Source organism: Sciurus vulgaris (genome assembly GCF_902686455.1).
Source record: "Sciurus vulgaris genome assembly, chromosome: 1".
NCBI classification, from domain to species: Eukaryota; Metazoa; Chordata; class Mammalia; order Rodentia; family Sciuridae; genus Sciurus; species Sciurus vulgaris.
The window spans coordinates 203,675,737-203,688,927 of record NC_136461.1 but is presented as its reverse complement, the minus strand read 5'-3'; the positions used below and the strand labels follow the sequence as shown (position 1 = coordinate 203,688,927).

Here is a 13,191-nt window from a genome sequence, read left to right as displayed (position 1 = left end):
TCCCATTAAAGTTAGAAGTCACTGGGGCAGCTGAAGTTTGACCAGTGCAAAACATGTGCAGAGTGACCCACATGCCCCATCTCAAGGGGTGGCCCGTAGGAGCCTCCCCCAGATGTCTCCAAAGCCGCACTTTCCTCTCCAGATGCAACTCCCCAGGAGGCCTTGGAAAAATGCTGAAGAAGGCAGAGCCTCCACCAGACCAGTCCCCCGAATCACCACATGAAGCAGAGCACACAGGCCCCTGGTGTCCATCCAGGGATGGACTTAACATGAGCAACAGAGTGTTGACCCAGTGGTACTTGGGGCACACCTGTTACTGCATTTAATGTTGTCTTACTAAGACATCCCCCCCCCCACTGCTCAAATCAGAGTGCACCAGTCACCCAAATCATGGCACTTAACCCATACCTTGGTTTGGTGGCATCCCAGGAGCCTGTCCAATTTGAGGGCTCTGGTGCCCGGAAGCGACTCTCTGCCAGGGGTGGTGTGGCATATGGGACTCCAAGGAACTGGTTCACTTGCTTCCAAGCAGAGCCCACTTGAAAGACCTGAGATCTGCCCAGCAGCTGGCCATGGGTGGCAAGGGACACAGAGGGCACAGACGCTTCCTCGTAGCGCAGCAGAGGGACACCTAGTGAGCAGGGGAGTGGGGAGGGAGGTAGCAGTGAGTCCTGGTCCCAGGAATTCTGAATGTGCCCTACACAAAAGAGAAACTATCACTGTTTCTTGTGCCTCAAAAATGTCAGGCGTCATTGACAGCTTAGGTGCAGTCAGGTTCACTTTCAGTGTCAACAGCAGCCTCGAACAATGGCAGAGACCCCTGGCCCTTATTAGGAACCAAGCACGTGCGAAGCACAGCACTAATTCACCTTTTGGTGGTTTTCTCCTGGGTTCTTCCCAAAGCCGAGGCCCCTGGGAGGCAGAGGCTGATCCAGGCCCAGACGCTTACCCTGCCTCTGGGGCCTCCAGAAGGAACGCCAGGGGGCAGGGTCCAGCCCTCAGGACACCTGGAGTGGGGCCCCTCATCAAACACACCCATGACTGCCGCAGTGAAATGTGCAGGCTGTTCAGACACAGGGGGACGAGTAGGAAGCACACTTTCTTCTGAACTTCCAGGTCATTTTCTTGCCAACAAGTGAGTTTTCAGTAAATTTACCAAAATAAAAAGGGCTTTCAGAAGATGCAGAGTCGAGCCCTGCAGCTGAGAACCTGGGCCAGATTGCATTTCCATGGTGGAGAAACAGGCTGGGCCACAGGTGGTGGCCTGCCGGCACCACACGCTGACATGGGCTCGGGGCTTGCCCCTCTGAACCAGCCCCCACCATGACCGCGTGCATACGAGTCATGGCTGGGCCAGGCCTTCCTTGCCCCACAGAGCCCACACCTGCCGTTCCCCTGTCCGCCACCTGCCACCTCTGCTCAGCCCGCCTGCCTCAGCCCCGTCATCGCATCACCAGTCAGATTATCTGCCCCTCTGCCCCACATCTTATTTCCTCCACCACACTTTCTTTCACTCATTCGCAGATTCAATAAACTTTTGTTGGACCTGGGCTCAGTGCCAAGTGCTGCCCTCTGGGACTTGAGACAGGCCCATGCCTGATTGCGCACAAGATGAAGGGCCTCGCACCAAGGAAACGGTGGACGCTTGTGAAGAGGGACTTGTGTGGTGGACAGAGTCTCTTATTGTTGCTAATGAGCAGGTTTGGTCTGCTGACTGCACTCTCAGCTAATCGGCAGACAGGATTCCTGCTTCTCCACAGCTCCTTCTGAAACATGTACCTGTCACGTGATGATAAACAGAAGAGTGTGGGGCGAGGGGACAGACAGAAGCCTATCCCTCCCCAGAGCTCACTGAAATCAGATGGCCGAGGGCACATTTGACCATGTCTGGAGACATTCTTGGTTGTCACAGGGTAGAGGAGAGGCGTTACTAGCATCTCCTAGGAGACCCTAAGCACCCTACAATAGATGGCCAGCCCCGTCCTCAACAAAGCATGTTCCATCTCCAGACGTCAGTGGGCTCTGAGGTTGAGGAACCTGGTATCATGTCTGCTCAGGACCCTCAGGACCCTGAGGGGCAGCACGGAGACCCACAGAAGGTCTGGGAAGTGCAGCCCGCCTGTGCCTCACACAACAGGAAAACTGCTTATTGGGCCAGCTTGGAAATCTGCATTTCCCCTCCCGTGAGGTAGGTATGGGGGCAGCCCCTGCAACACAATGGTGTTAAGAACAAATGGTGATGCTCCTGGCCGGCTGGCAGACGGCAGCAGGCGGCGTGCAGGTGGCATGTGCTCGGATGCCCTGGTTTATGAATGAATTCAAGGACCTTATGGATGTGTGCAGGGCCTTATGGATGTGTGGATACGTGGATGGTTGTGGATGGATGGTTGGGTGAATCAGCGGAAGGAGTAAAGAAAGGGTAGAGTCAGGGAGGGAGAGAGAAGGAGGGAGAAGAGAGTCAGAAAGCAAAGTGAACGAAGCTCTCTCCACTGCCAGAGCTCAGGAGTGTGAGTCAGTGCTCGAGGTGGGAGCTCAGGATGGGAAGAATCAGTTTCTGTTTTTGGATCTGGGCTCAACCACAAATCAGGACTGATCTCAGCCTCCAGTTCCTTCTCACGGGTTTTCCTGTTACAGCTGTAAATCCAAGGGTCCCAGGTGAGCCCTCAGGACCGTGGTGCTAATGCAGCAGAGCTTTCTCTTGCTGTGCAGGAAACAGCCATGGTTCACGAACATGGCCCCATTCTAAGATGGGAGGAAAGCCAGAAAAATACAAAGGCTGAAGCTTTTCGAGGGAACGCAAGCTGCTTTCCCGTGGATGGAGGTATTTGATCCGCCCTTCGAGGCTGCCCAGTGAAATCGAAATTGGGGAAAATGTTAGAGGTGCAGCTCCCCCTTTGAACTCTTTTGCAGAATTGGAGGATTCTTTCCAAAATACCCACATTCTCGGGACACGTGACTAGCTGAGCTAGGAAAATCCCACGTGTCTGTGTGGGTGCATGTGTGTGTGCTGGTACCTTAGGAAGTGAGCGTTCCATGTGGAATTTCAGTCACGCCAAATTAATAGAGAAGCAGTCTAATTTTTCCCTATAGAACTCAGACCTTGACATTAAGGCATTTCTCGGTAGAGCCATCACACAGATCAGCTACTGGTGCCAGCTCGACTCAATAATATGAGTGGCCAGGGAGATGGAAGATAAGGCCTAAGACCTCCCCAGGTCTGGGGTACACCCTTTGTTCGGAAGGCTGAGTGCAGGAGGATCAGGAGAGGAGGCTGTCCCTGGAACCCAGGTAGCAGAAGGATGTCAGTGCTCGAGGACAGAGGTGGGGCCAGCGCAACGGCTCCCTGGTCTTGGCATAAGGTTTTACTGGAGCCCAGTCACGCCCAGGTCACGCCTATGACTTTGACATACTGCTCTTGCTGCTTTCATGCTACGGGGCAGGTGCAGGGTTGCCTAAGAAGGGTATAGCAGTGAAGCCCAACAACAAAAGTCTGCCCCTTTAGGGAAAAAACGTGAGGCCCCTGCTCAGGAGACGTGGGCAGCATCCAGTAGTCATCTGGTGTCGAGGGCGCCCCCAGCTGTGTTCCCTGGGCAACAGCTGCTGTGGGATTTGCTCAGCGATGGTGCTGCCTGCTGCTCTCCCCGGGCCTCCTCCAGCCTCCCCAGCACCGGGCTCATCGCTGTGAAGCCTGAGGCGTAACAGCTCCATATCAAGCTCTGCGCTGTTTTGTTGTGTGGCATTTGGGGTGCACCCGGGGCCTCGCACATTCTAGGCAAGCGCTCTGCCTCTGAGCCCCACCTGGCCCTGAGTGTTCTTCCATCTAGGGACATCTCAGCTCATGTGGGGATGGCTTCCTTCTCCAGGGTGTTTATGACGTGGCACGCAGGCCGTGTGGGTCTGCAGGAGAGGCTGGCATTGTGAGACAGGAGCCCTGGCTCCAAGTCCCTGCCCTGGCACTGCTAGCTGAGAAAGATCGGGCACTAACAGCTTCCGGGAATCATCTCCTGATGGCTGCGACGGGAGAAACCCAAGTCCTGCTGCCTGCGAGAGTGGTGTGAGATCAGAGGAGACAAGGCACGTGAAAGAGCTCTCCATGACAAGGCGGAAATAAAAACATGGCTTATTTAATCATTATACTAAGAAATCCAGAGGCTGAAATGACTTCTAAACTCAAAAAAATAAATGAATGAAAGCGATGCGAAGCTAAGAGTTTCCCTACCTTCCTCTGTCCACCCCAGGTGAGTGCCACCCAGTCCAGGGTAACTCTGGCCAACTTTCCCTTAAAATTCACAAAGCCAGTGTCAGCAGGCGAACAGTCCTTCCCAGCTCCACGGGTTCCTAGGAAGGGCTGCGAAGGCCCAGGGGAGGCTCACCTGGCTTCCGGTAGATGTGGGTGGCCTCTTCGCGCAGCAGGAGGCGGCAGCTCTGGCCCTGCAGGCTGTGCGAGCAGCTGTGGGTGTCGGCGTAGAACACACACCTCACGCCCCCGTCGCGGGCCTGCACAGTGGTGACCAGGCAGGCCTGGTGGCGGGAACATTCTGCAGAGAAGAGATGGGGAGTGAGGCCTGGGCCTCAGAGATGGCCTCGCTGGTACGAGCAGGCATGGCGGTGTGCACGCTGCGTCTGTCCATCCTGCTTTCCATCTGCTCACTTGCCCGGGAGCGGGGTGTGAGGCCTCCTCTGTCCACTCTCCACGCGCCCACCCCGTACCATCCTCCGGCTACCTACCCACCCCACTCACACGCTGCCGGTCTTACCTTGAGCACCCCCTGGGAATCTGGGGCAGGTGCCGGAGGCTGGGCTGGGACGGTGAGGATCCAGCCTCCCCTCAGTCTACCTTCCAGCAGAGGCAAGGCGTCTGCTGCTCACTTCACTCGTAAAGTTGCTCTTGCCATTTCCCTGCTTAGCACATTTCCCTGGCTCCGCGTGGGCTTCAGGGTGAAGTCCTAATAGCCAGGGCTCTTCCTGGTCTAGCCCTTGCCTAGCTCTTCATCCTCATCTCCCTCTGTGCCCTCTGAATGCTTCCACACCCTGTAACATACTAGCCACACGCCAGCAAGGACTATGTCCTTTACCATGCAAGCCAGGTATTCTGCTAGACAACTTAAACTACTTCATGGCATTGGGTACTAAGAACAACTCTGAAAATAGTGCTGCTTCATTTGATTAGGCAATCAGTGGATGGCCTGCAGGCCCTATTCAGAGCCCAGTTTCTGAATGGCACCACCCAGAGTTGGGCAGTACACAACTAATACATCTGTACATGGAGGCCCATTCTGTAAGGTAAACATGGTTTTGTGCATACTATCATCTAATCTTGCAGGGGAGGTTCATGGAATTCATAGAATTTTAGAAGGGTTCAGAAGCTTGGAGGGGTATAAATGGTATCTGACCTCAGTCACTTTAGAAGCTAAAAGTCTTTGAGGAACATTCTGAACAAGTGGTTACCTAGTTTTTGTTTGAAAACCACAGATGGCTAAAAACTCTTTAAAGGAATTATGCATCTGAGTAATTCTGTCTAGTATAAAGTTCTCCAAGTTGCATTGAAAAATATCTCTTGAAATTTAAGTTTTACTCACAGGTCTTACACTGGCCCGAGGACCTGCCCCTCTTCTGGTCCCCAGGGCCTACCTGCCGTCTGCAGAGGGTCATGGCACCCAGGTATGGTGTCTGCCTCACACTAGCCCCAGACCCTCAGGCCTTCCTCCACCCTGGAACAAGGCCTCTCATTGGCTGCCAGGCGTAGGGACTGCCCTGTGGGGAGAGGGCCACCTGCCCAGCCCTCTTCCTCCCTGCCGGTCTCTTCTGCCCAGCCAGTGCTCCCAGGCTGTCCTGGAGCCTCACGTTTCTCTGATGTCAGAGTCTTACGCAGCCCTTGGGGAGGCCCTGCCCACCCTCAGTGGGGGCAGATGCTCCTCACCCAACAAACAGAAGTCTCGGGCGGCTGCAAAGTCGCTGGTGGCAGCAGTGCTGACGTGGGCCACGTCAAAGTCCCTGATGGAAGGGTCCACAGCCACTGAAGAGAGGGCCAGGGACTGCCATGAGTCCAGAGCGCCTGGAAGAGAAAGCAGTCTAGGTGCACATGGAGCAGGGAGACTGGCCAATGTCCAGAGGCAGCCTCTCCCCAGGGCCTCCACTCCCAGGTCACCTGTGCCTTCATCCAACCCTCTCTTCTATAACTGGTTACCCCCGCCCCCGCCATCCAGGCCAAGCTTCGTGCTCAAGCCTAGGGGCTCAGAAGTTAAAAACCAAGACAAACGGTGGCATGGCCACTTCTACGAAGCCATTCACAGTGGGACAGGAGAGAAGTGGAGAGGGCAGGAGCGACTTGAAGCAGAGGCAGACACAACAGGCAGGGTGACCCGGGTGCCAACGACAGGGCAGACTCAGTTTGTCCTGAGACACTGCGTTGGGTCCCTACAGACCCCACCTTGCTCACCCTCCCCAAGCCTGTGGCTGTAGGGACACTGCTGGGCGCTGCCCAGGGCTCCCTTCAAGAGCCGAGTGTCATTCCCCTACTGGGGGAAGTTGTTGACTCTCCACTGCGTCCTTTTCCAGGAACTGCCCTTGAGCTAGGGGAGTTGGCTAAGGGACAGCCTGCATCCCAAACCAGCCCACGTGGACAGACCAGGGGTGACCCCCAACCCCAGCACGGGGAGACACTGAAGGCCACTCCTGGGGATCAGTGGCGGCACAGTCTGCCTTGCAGGGACCCTTCCTCTGCCCTCGCTGGTGACAGCTGCTGATCTCGGGCTCTGTGCACAGAGCTCTATCCCCCTCATCTCAGGGTATTTCCTGGAAACCAGCTGAGACGGCCTGCTTCAGCCATGAAGGAGATGGGGCAAGACACACCACAGGGCCCCCGGGCAGCATGCTCCTGCAGTGAGAGCTGAGCTCTCTTCGCAGCCAGCAGCCCGAGCCCCTCGACTGCTGTTGCTGAGCCCTGAACAGGGCGCCCAGCACAGCGTGGCACCCAGAGACATGGCTGGGCAGAGGCCAAGAGTGGCTGTGGAACTCATCTCGCAGGTGCAGAGGTCATGGCCGAGCCCGGCTGTGTGTCCTGCGAGCACAGGGTGGTCCCGAGGTGTGGTCAAGGTGCCCTTCTGAGGAGGGCTGGTGCCAGGCCTATCTGTGGCGCATGCGACATGCTGTCCACCAACTGCAGTACCAGCCGGAATGCGGGCTCCCAGCAGGGCTTCCAGGAGTGGTCAGGAGTACTGGTTCTAGAACACTCCAGAGAGGTCTCAGCGAGGGCCCTGAAGTTACAGGAGCACATTTCCTTTTCTGCCCCTCTCCTTCCTTCTTTTCCTTCCTCCCTCCCCCTCCCTCCCTTCCTTCCCTTTTTCAGAAGATCCCAGTAGCTTATCCTTTTAATAAACATTTGTGAGCATAAACCGCAGGCTACAGAACACTGTTGCACTCTTAGATACAGCACTTCAGAGTTTACAGATCACGTCTCCTCCACCACTTTTGACCTCACAGCACCCGGATGTGGGGTGGGGCTGGGGCCCTAATGCCTCCTCATAGCATGGAGAGGTCATGTGAGTTTATCAGGTACAAGGAGCTGGAAAACGACCAAGCCAGATGGCAGGAGGCCTCCACGCTCGAGGCCAGTCCCCCTTCTGCCCCCTGAGCTCCCTCTCCTGGACCACCCTTTCCAGAACACTATCCCGGGCATGAGAGGCTCTTGACCTTCGACAGCACCAGCTCTTAGCTATATGGGGAGCTGTAATTTCTAGCTCAAACCTGTCTTTAACACCCAGCACTGGAGCAGGGCCGCTAAAGTTAGAGTGCTAAGTAAAGCAGCAAAGCCACCCAGCCCCACGTGCCTGCCGGCTCAGGCTGCTCCCGTGGGATTTCCTAGACTGGAGCCTCCAACAGCGGCATGGACTCTCACAGCTCCGGAGGCCTGAGGTCTGGAGCCAAGGTGCTGGCATGGCCGGGTCCGTGGTCCCTCTTTCTGGTTAACTAACGACCAATGCCCTGCCTCACAGGGCAGAGAGCAGAGAGGGAGTGAATTTCTCGAGTCCCTCTTAAAAGGGCCCTGAGGCCGCGTGGTGGTCCCATCGCCTGCCCAGGAGCCTCCTGGTGCCCTCCACTGGGGGCAGTTTCAATCGGGGCACAGCACACACTGCTGCACATGCTGACTTTTTTTTTTTTTTTTTTTTTCCAATAAATAAAGAAAAAGAAATAAAAGCTTCATCCAGAAGTTGCCAAATGACAGAACCAGACTTCTCATGGGCTCAGCAAGAGGAAGGCGAAGCCCCACACTGTGTCCTGCTGCCACAGGCTTAGAATCTGGAGCTGTCTTTCTGCACTGGGCCTGGGTGAACCACAGGAGGCTCCGGGTCTCCTCTCCTTGGCCTCCACATGCTGCTATTTTCCTGGTCAGTACAAGTGGCATTTTTGCAGCATGATCACGCTGAGCTGCCTATTTTCAGATGGTGAGGACACTGCAATTTGAGAGAAGAGTTATGATGGGGTTTTAGGATCAAAGTTGCCAATTACAGTCTTAAAATGGAAGCCCTGACCACACTCCATGTTTAGTTTGCTGCCTGGGGGAAAGCACTATAATTGAAGAGTGGAAGTCATCTCTGAAGTGAAAGCCAGCCCACTTGTCACTACTCCCGGTCCTGAGCAAGTCCCTCTGGTGCCTCCTACCTTCCCCTGCCCCAGTCTGCAGCACCCTCTGCTTGAGCCCTTGCTGTGGATGAACCCTAGCACCTGGGGGTCCACAGGCCTCTGCTGGTAATTCCAAGAGCAAGCTTCCTGTGGCTGCAGAGACACTGCATGGCATGAAGCCTGGGGGTCCTGGCAGAATCTCGCGACGTCTACCACTCACCAGGAGCCCGCCACCACTGCAAACTCCCAGACTCAGGCACTCCTGCCACCTTAACCTCCGGAGTGGCTGGAACTACAGGCTGTGTCAAAGCACTTGGGTTAACAGCAAAGTTCTGAAGCCATTCAGGTGGGAAGAGCCTTTCTGGCCCCAGCCTTTCCTGGCCCACAAGCAGGCTGTGCTACTGGCCATGTTTTGCAAACAGGGTATCAGGACAAGCAGTAAACACCATTTGCTTGCTAAGCAGGTAGCCAGTACCAGCTGAGCCTATTACCTATGGGCAGCGCTCCAGCTCCACAGGCTCCGGACCCAAACCCACCATGCCACCCACCCCTCCAGATGGAGGAGGAGTAGCATATCCAAGCTCAACCAAGGGGTTGTTGGCCGAAAGCAGAGTGCAGAATCAATTGAGTTGTCTTCATCTAGGTTTTCTTCTTTCTAAAACTAGCTTACAGATTGCAAAGTCATTTGCCCTTCCTTCCTTCTTTCCTTCCTTCCTTCCTTCCCAGACGTCAAGTAAAGGAGGAAATGTCTGATTTTTAACTAAACTCCCCCACAATACATGTGCTCCTTAGCACTAGTATTGGCCCTGAACCTAGGGACGCACCAGGGAATGCCAGAGAGCTGCTCTCTGTGCCCGGCAGGCTGGCTGAGACCTAAAGCAGAGCTTTTTCTACTTCTTTGTTTTTGCTTGTTAGAGACACAGGTTGCCAGCCTGGTCTCAAACTCCCAGGCTCAAGCGATTCTCCTGCTTCAGCCTCCCGAGTGGCTGAAACTAAAGACTGCAACAAAGCACTTGGTTTAACAGCAAAGTTTTGAAAACATTCAGGCAGGAAGAGCTTTTCAGGCCCCAGCAAATGTCCATGTCTCCAAGGGGTGAGTGGAACAGGACAGACTCCAAGACATGGACACAAGACAAGGGCCACAACACACTCCCAGGAGGGCAGAGCCCAGCGAGCTCAGCCTGTCACTGGGCAGGCCCGACCACGCCCAGACCTCCCGCTTTCTACCAGAGACACTTTCTCAACCGAGAACCTTATTGTAGTCACACTGAGCTATTTTTGCCCTAGTTCATGCTTATAAAAACCAGGTTTTCCTTTGATAACAGAAAAAATAAAACCAGGTACCCTTGTTAATTTTGTGATTATGAGAAGTTGAAAACAGGACCAGAGTGCCCCCTGGCTCAGCGTTTCTCCAGAGAGCAGCTCCTGATGTGTGCAGCACAGCTAGTGGGCCTGGTTAGCATGTCTCACCCTGGAATACTCAGGCTGTCCACCTCTGCTCAGCCCAAACACCCCTTGTGAGCCCTGAGTTGGGGTGTCAGCTCTCAGCCATTCCCCAGCCTGGCCCAACCTGACCCTCTGTCCTCCACCCTGACACTTACTCTTTGCATAAAACATGCCCAAAGTTCCTTCAGCATAAAATCAACACTTTAACCTAGGGTTATTTTACATGGGGTTTGGGCTGACCCATTTCTCTGAAAGTACAGGTGGCATTTGGTACACATTGAGGGGGGCACCACTTTTAATATACTGTATGGGTGGCTCATGACCTACACATGGTGATCAAGTAACTATTTAGCTCTCGATTTTGTTCTTGTTTTCTCTTCATGGCCAAGATTCTTGGGGAACGTCTGCAGCTCCCACCTTCTCAAACTGCGGCTCTGATCCCGTTTCTCCCTCATTATCCACTAAATTTGCAGCAGGGTCTTGTGACCAGCCCACCTTCCCTGACGCTCCTGGCCTCCTCCTTGCCCATTTCCACGACGCCCGCCATAGGCCATTGATGTTCCTCTCATGTCTCTGGCTTCCCCTCCCCTGCTCCTTCCTTAGATACTGCTGTTCCTTGGGGTCTGCTCTTGACTCCACTATTTACGTCAGATCAGTTCTCCATGGGTGATCTCACTCGCTCCATGGGTTCAAACGCCAGTGTCAGACACGATCAGGCCAGGCCCCGTGGCCCAGCTCCTTGTTTATCTACTCAGTGCGAGCTAGACCCCCCACGCAGCTGCCCTGCTAGCATGTTGAAAGCTGGACTCAGTCTTGTTTCCATGCTCAGAAGAACTATCCTTTCAAGTCTAAATTTCAGATTCTACCATTTTAAGCAGCATGTACTTAAACATTCTACTCCCTGAGGTAAACACATTCCATCTGAGTTCCTATCAAAATAAAACCCTAGTGCCTGTGTTAGTCAGCTTTTCCTCACTGTGCCCAGAAAGACTTGACAAGAACAATGTAGAGGAGGAAAAGTTTATTTTGGCTCAGATTTCAGGGCTTAGTCCATGGTTAGCCAATTCCATAGCTCTGGGCCTGAGGTGAGGCACAGCATCATGGCACAAGGGTGCGGCAGAGGAAGCAGCTCAGAACACAGCAGCCAGGAAGCAGAGAGTGACAAGGGGCAGGGAAGAAGTGTCCTTCCAGGGCACGTCCCAGTGACCCACCTCCTCCAGACACACTCCACCTGCCTACAGTTACCACCCAGTTAGCCCATTGGAACTCTGATGGACAACAGGTTACAACTCTCACATCCAATCATTTCACCTCCACACATGCCTGCAATATCAGGAGCTTTGGGGCCACCTTATACCAAACCTAACAGTGCCCAAGAAGCTTCACACTCTGGGAGGCTCCTTTCCTCTCCAATCTCAGCGCCATGATTCCACCTTCTGCCTCAAACGTATACACGGGGCATCTTTCCACTGCAAGTGTGAACAGCACGGTTCACTTACAGAGTAAAACTGTTTTTTCTACTCAATCCACTCAGATCATCCTCAAAACCCAGCTCAGAGGCCACTTGATCTGAAATCCCTCCAAGTCTCCCCCACCCACCCAGAGAGTTCTTCTCTAAGACTCAAAATGCATCCACCCTCCCACCACTGGGGTGCGCTGTAGGAGGACTTGACTTTATCTGTTAAATCAGGATCTCCCTGAGGTCAAGGACTTCTTCTCCAAGACCTATTATGAGAGCACGTGGAGGAATATCAGGAACAAAAGTAGGACACAGTTGCAGCAGCACTTAATAAGTGTTCACTGTGTGCTACACAGGACTAAACATCACTATTCTTCACAAAATGCCCTGATCTATGAATATGTATTGAATGAAGTGATTAAAGAAGTTCTTTAATTAATAAAGAAACAGTGGTGTGCTAATTCTTCTTTTCCTGTCTCTATAAAGATTCATACTATTGTCATTTGCTTACCACAGGATCTTGGTCATTATTGCGTTAATTAATTAGCTGATGAAGTAGTCACATGGGAAGCAGAGCTGTTGGTTTCACACTGCGTCACTTTCATGTGGCATGTTGCAGTTTATAAAACTTTCATTTACTTGGGAGATTCATGACTCCATCAACCCATGCATCGATGGTTCTGCTGCCCTGCAGGGGACAGGACTGATGCTTGGGTACCACACAACGTGACCAAGATCTCAGGGACTTGACCAACTGCCCCTCCTGGTCCCCAGTCTGCCATGGCACCTCCTCCTGCCTGTGATTTGGCTGCAGTCTCACAAGCCCTTCCCTTCAGTGAACTGCCCATTGAAGGCCTAAGTTTCCAGAGACATCGGCACTGGCCCCATCTGTTGAGGTTCTGAGCTCGTGGGTGGGTGAGTCACCACCTTCAAGGCTGCCAACTTCAAAGGCAGTTCTTGGGAAATCTTCACTGAGAGAAAACCAAACACACAGAGCAGACTTGGATCTATGCCCACTCTGGGAATTCGTGGAATACTGCTAAGTCCCACGGAATCTGACTTCTGTGTAAGAAGTCTGGCTCCTATCACGTAACCTCCCAATGGCCCCCTGAAAGGCTACCTGAAGTGTCTTGAGAACTGGGGTTCCTGTGAGCATCTAAACTGATCTTTCTCAGGGTCGTGATGCCTGATCCTGGGGAGCTGGGCAAACCAGGAATTCTGACTCAAATGCACGTAGAGAGTCAACTCGAGCTGCACGAACACCCCATGGCCTTGCCCGGCCGCCTACCCAGAGCATCAGTGGGCTCACACAGCTGGCTCGACCCCAAGGGCCTGCTCGAGGCTGCACCTGCACACTCAGCCACACACATCTCCAGTCGCTGCGTCACAGAAACAGCATCTCACATACACGGCTCCACCCAGATCTCAGTGCCAGGGGTCAGGGTGATATTAAAGGAACCAGGGCTCAGAGCAGTGAGGTGACTCTCCCTAGGTCACACAGAGCAGGACTAGAAGTAGAATCAAACTGACATCAGCCCGATGCCAAAGGCTCCACACCCCCCGCTTCTGCTCCTGCCAAGTCCCTCCACCTTCCCGTGGCAAGCTGTCATGAAGACACAAGAAAACCCCACGGCCTGAAGAACAGTGGAGTGTGCACGCAGTTA

At 53.8% G+C, this 13,191-nt stretch overlaps 1 protein-coding gene across 1 annotated transcript in view; it reads right to left on the bottom strand.

The window, feature by feature from the left end:
- TG (thyroglobulin) overlaps nucleotides 1-13,191 on the bottom strand; it is a gene marked incomplete at its 5' end in the record, with an annotated part of 218,433 nt that overhangs the window by 95,830 nt on the left and 109,412 nt on the right. Inside the window, 3 exons of the mRNA XM_079134473.1 lie at nucleotides 409-631; nucleotides 4,374-4,538; nucleotides 5,921-6,055. Coding sequence (XP_078990599.1) covers nucleotides 409-631; nucleotides 4,374-4,538; nucleotides 5,921-6,055 — 523 coding nt within the window. The remainder of the gene's footprint in view (nucleotides 1-408; nucleotides 632-4,373; nucleotides 4,539-5,920; nucleotides 6,056-13,191) is intronic.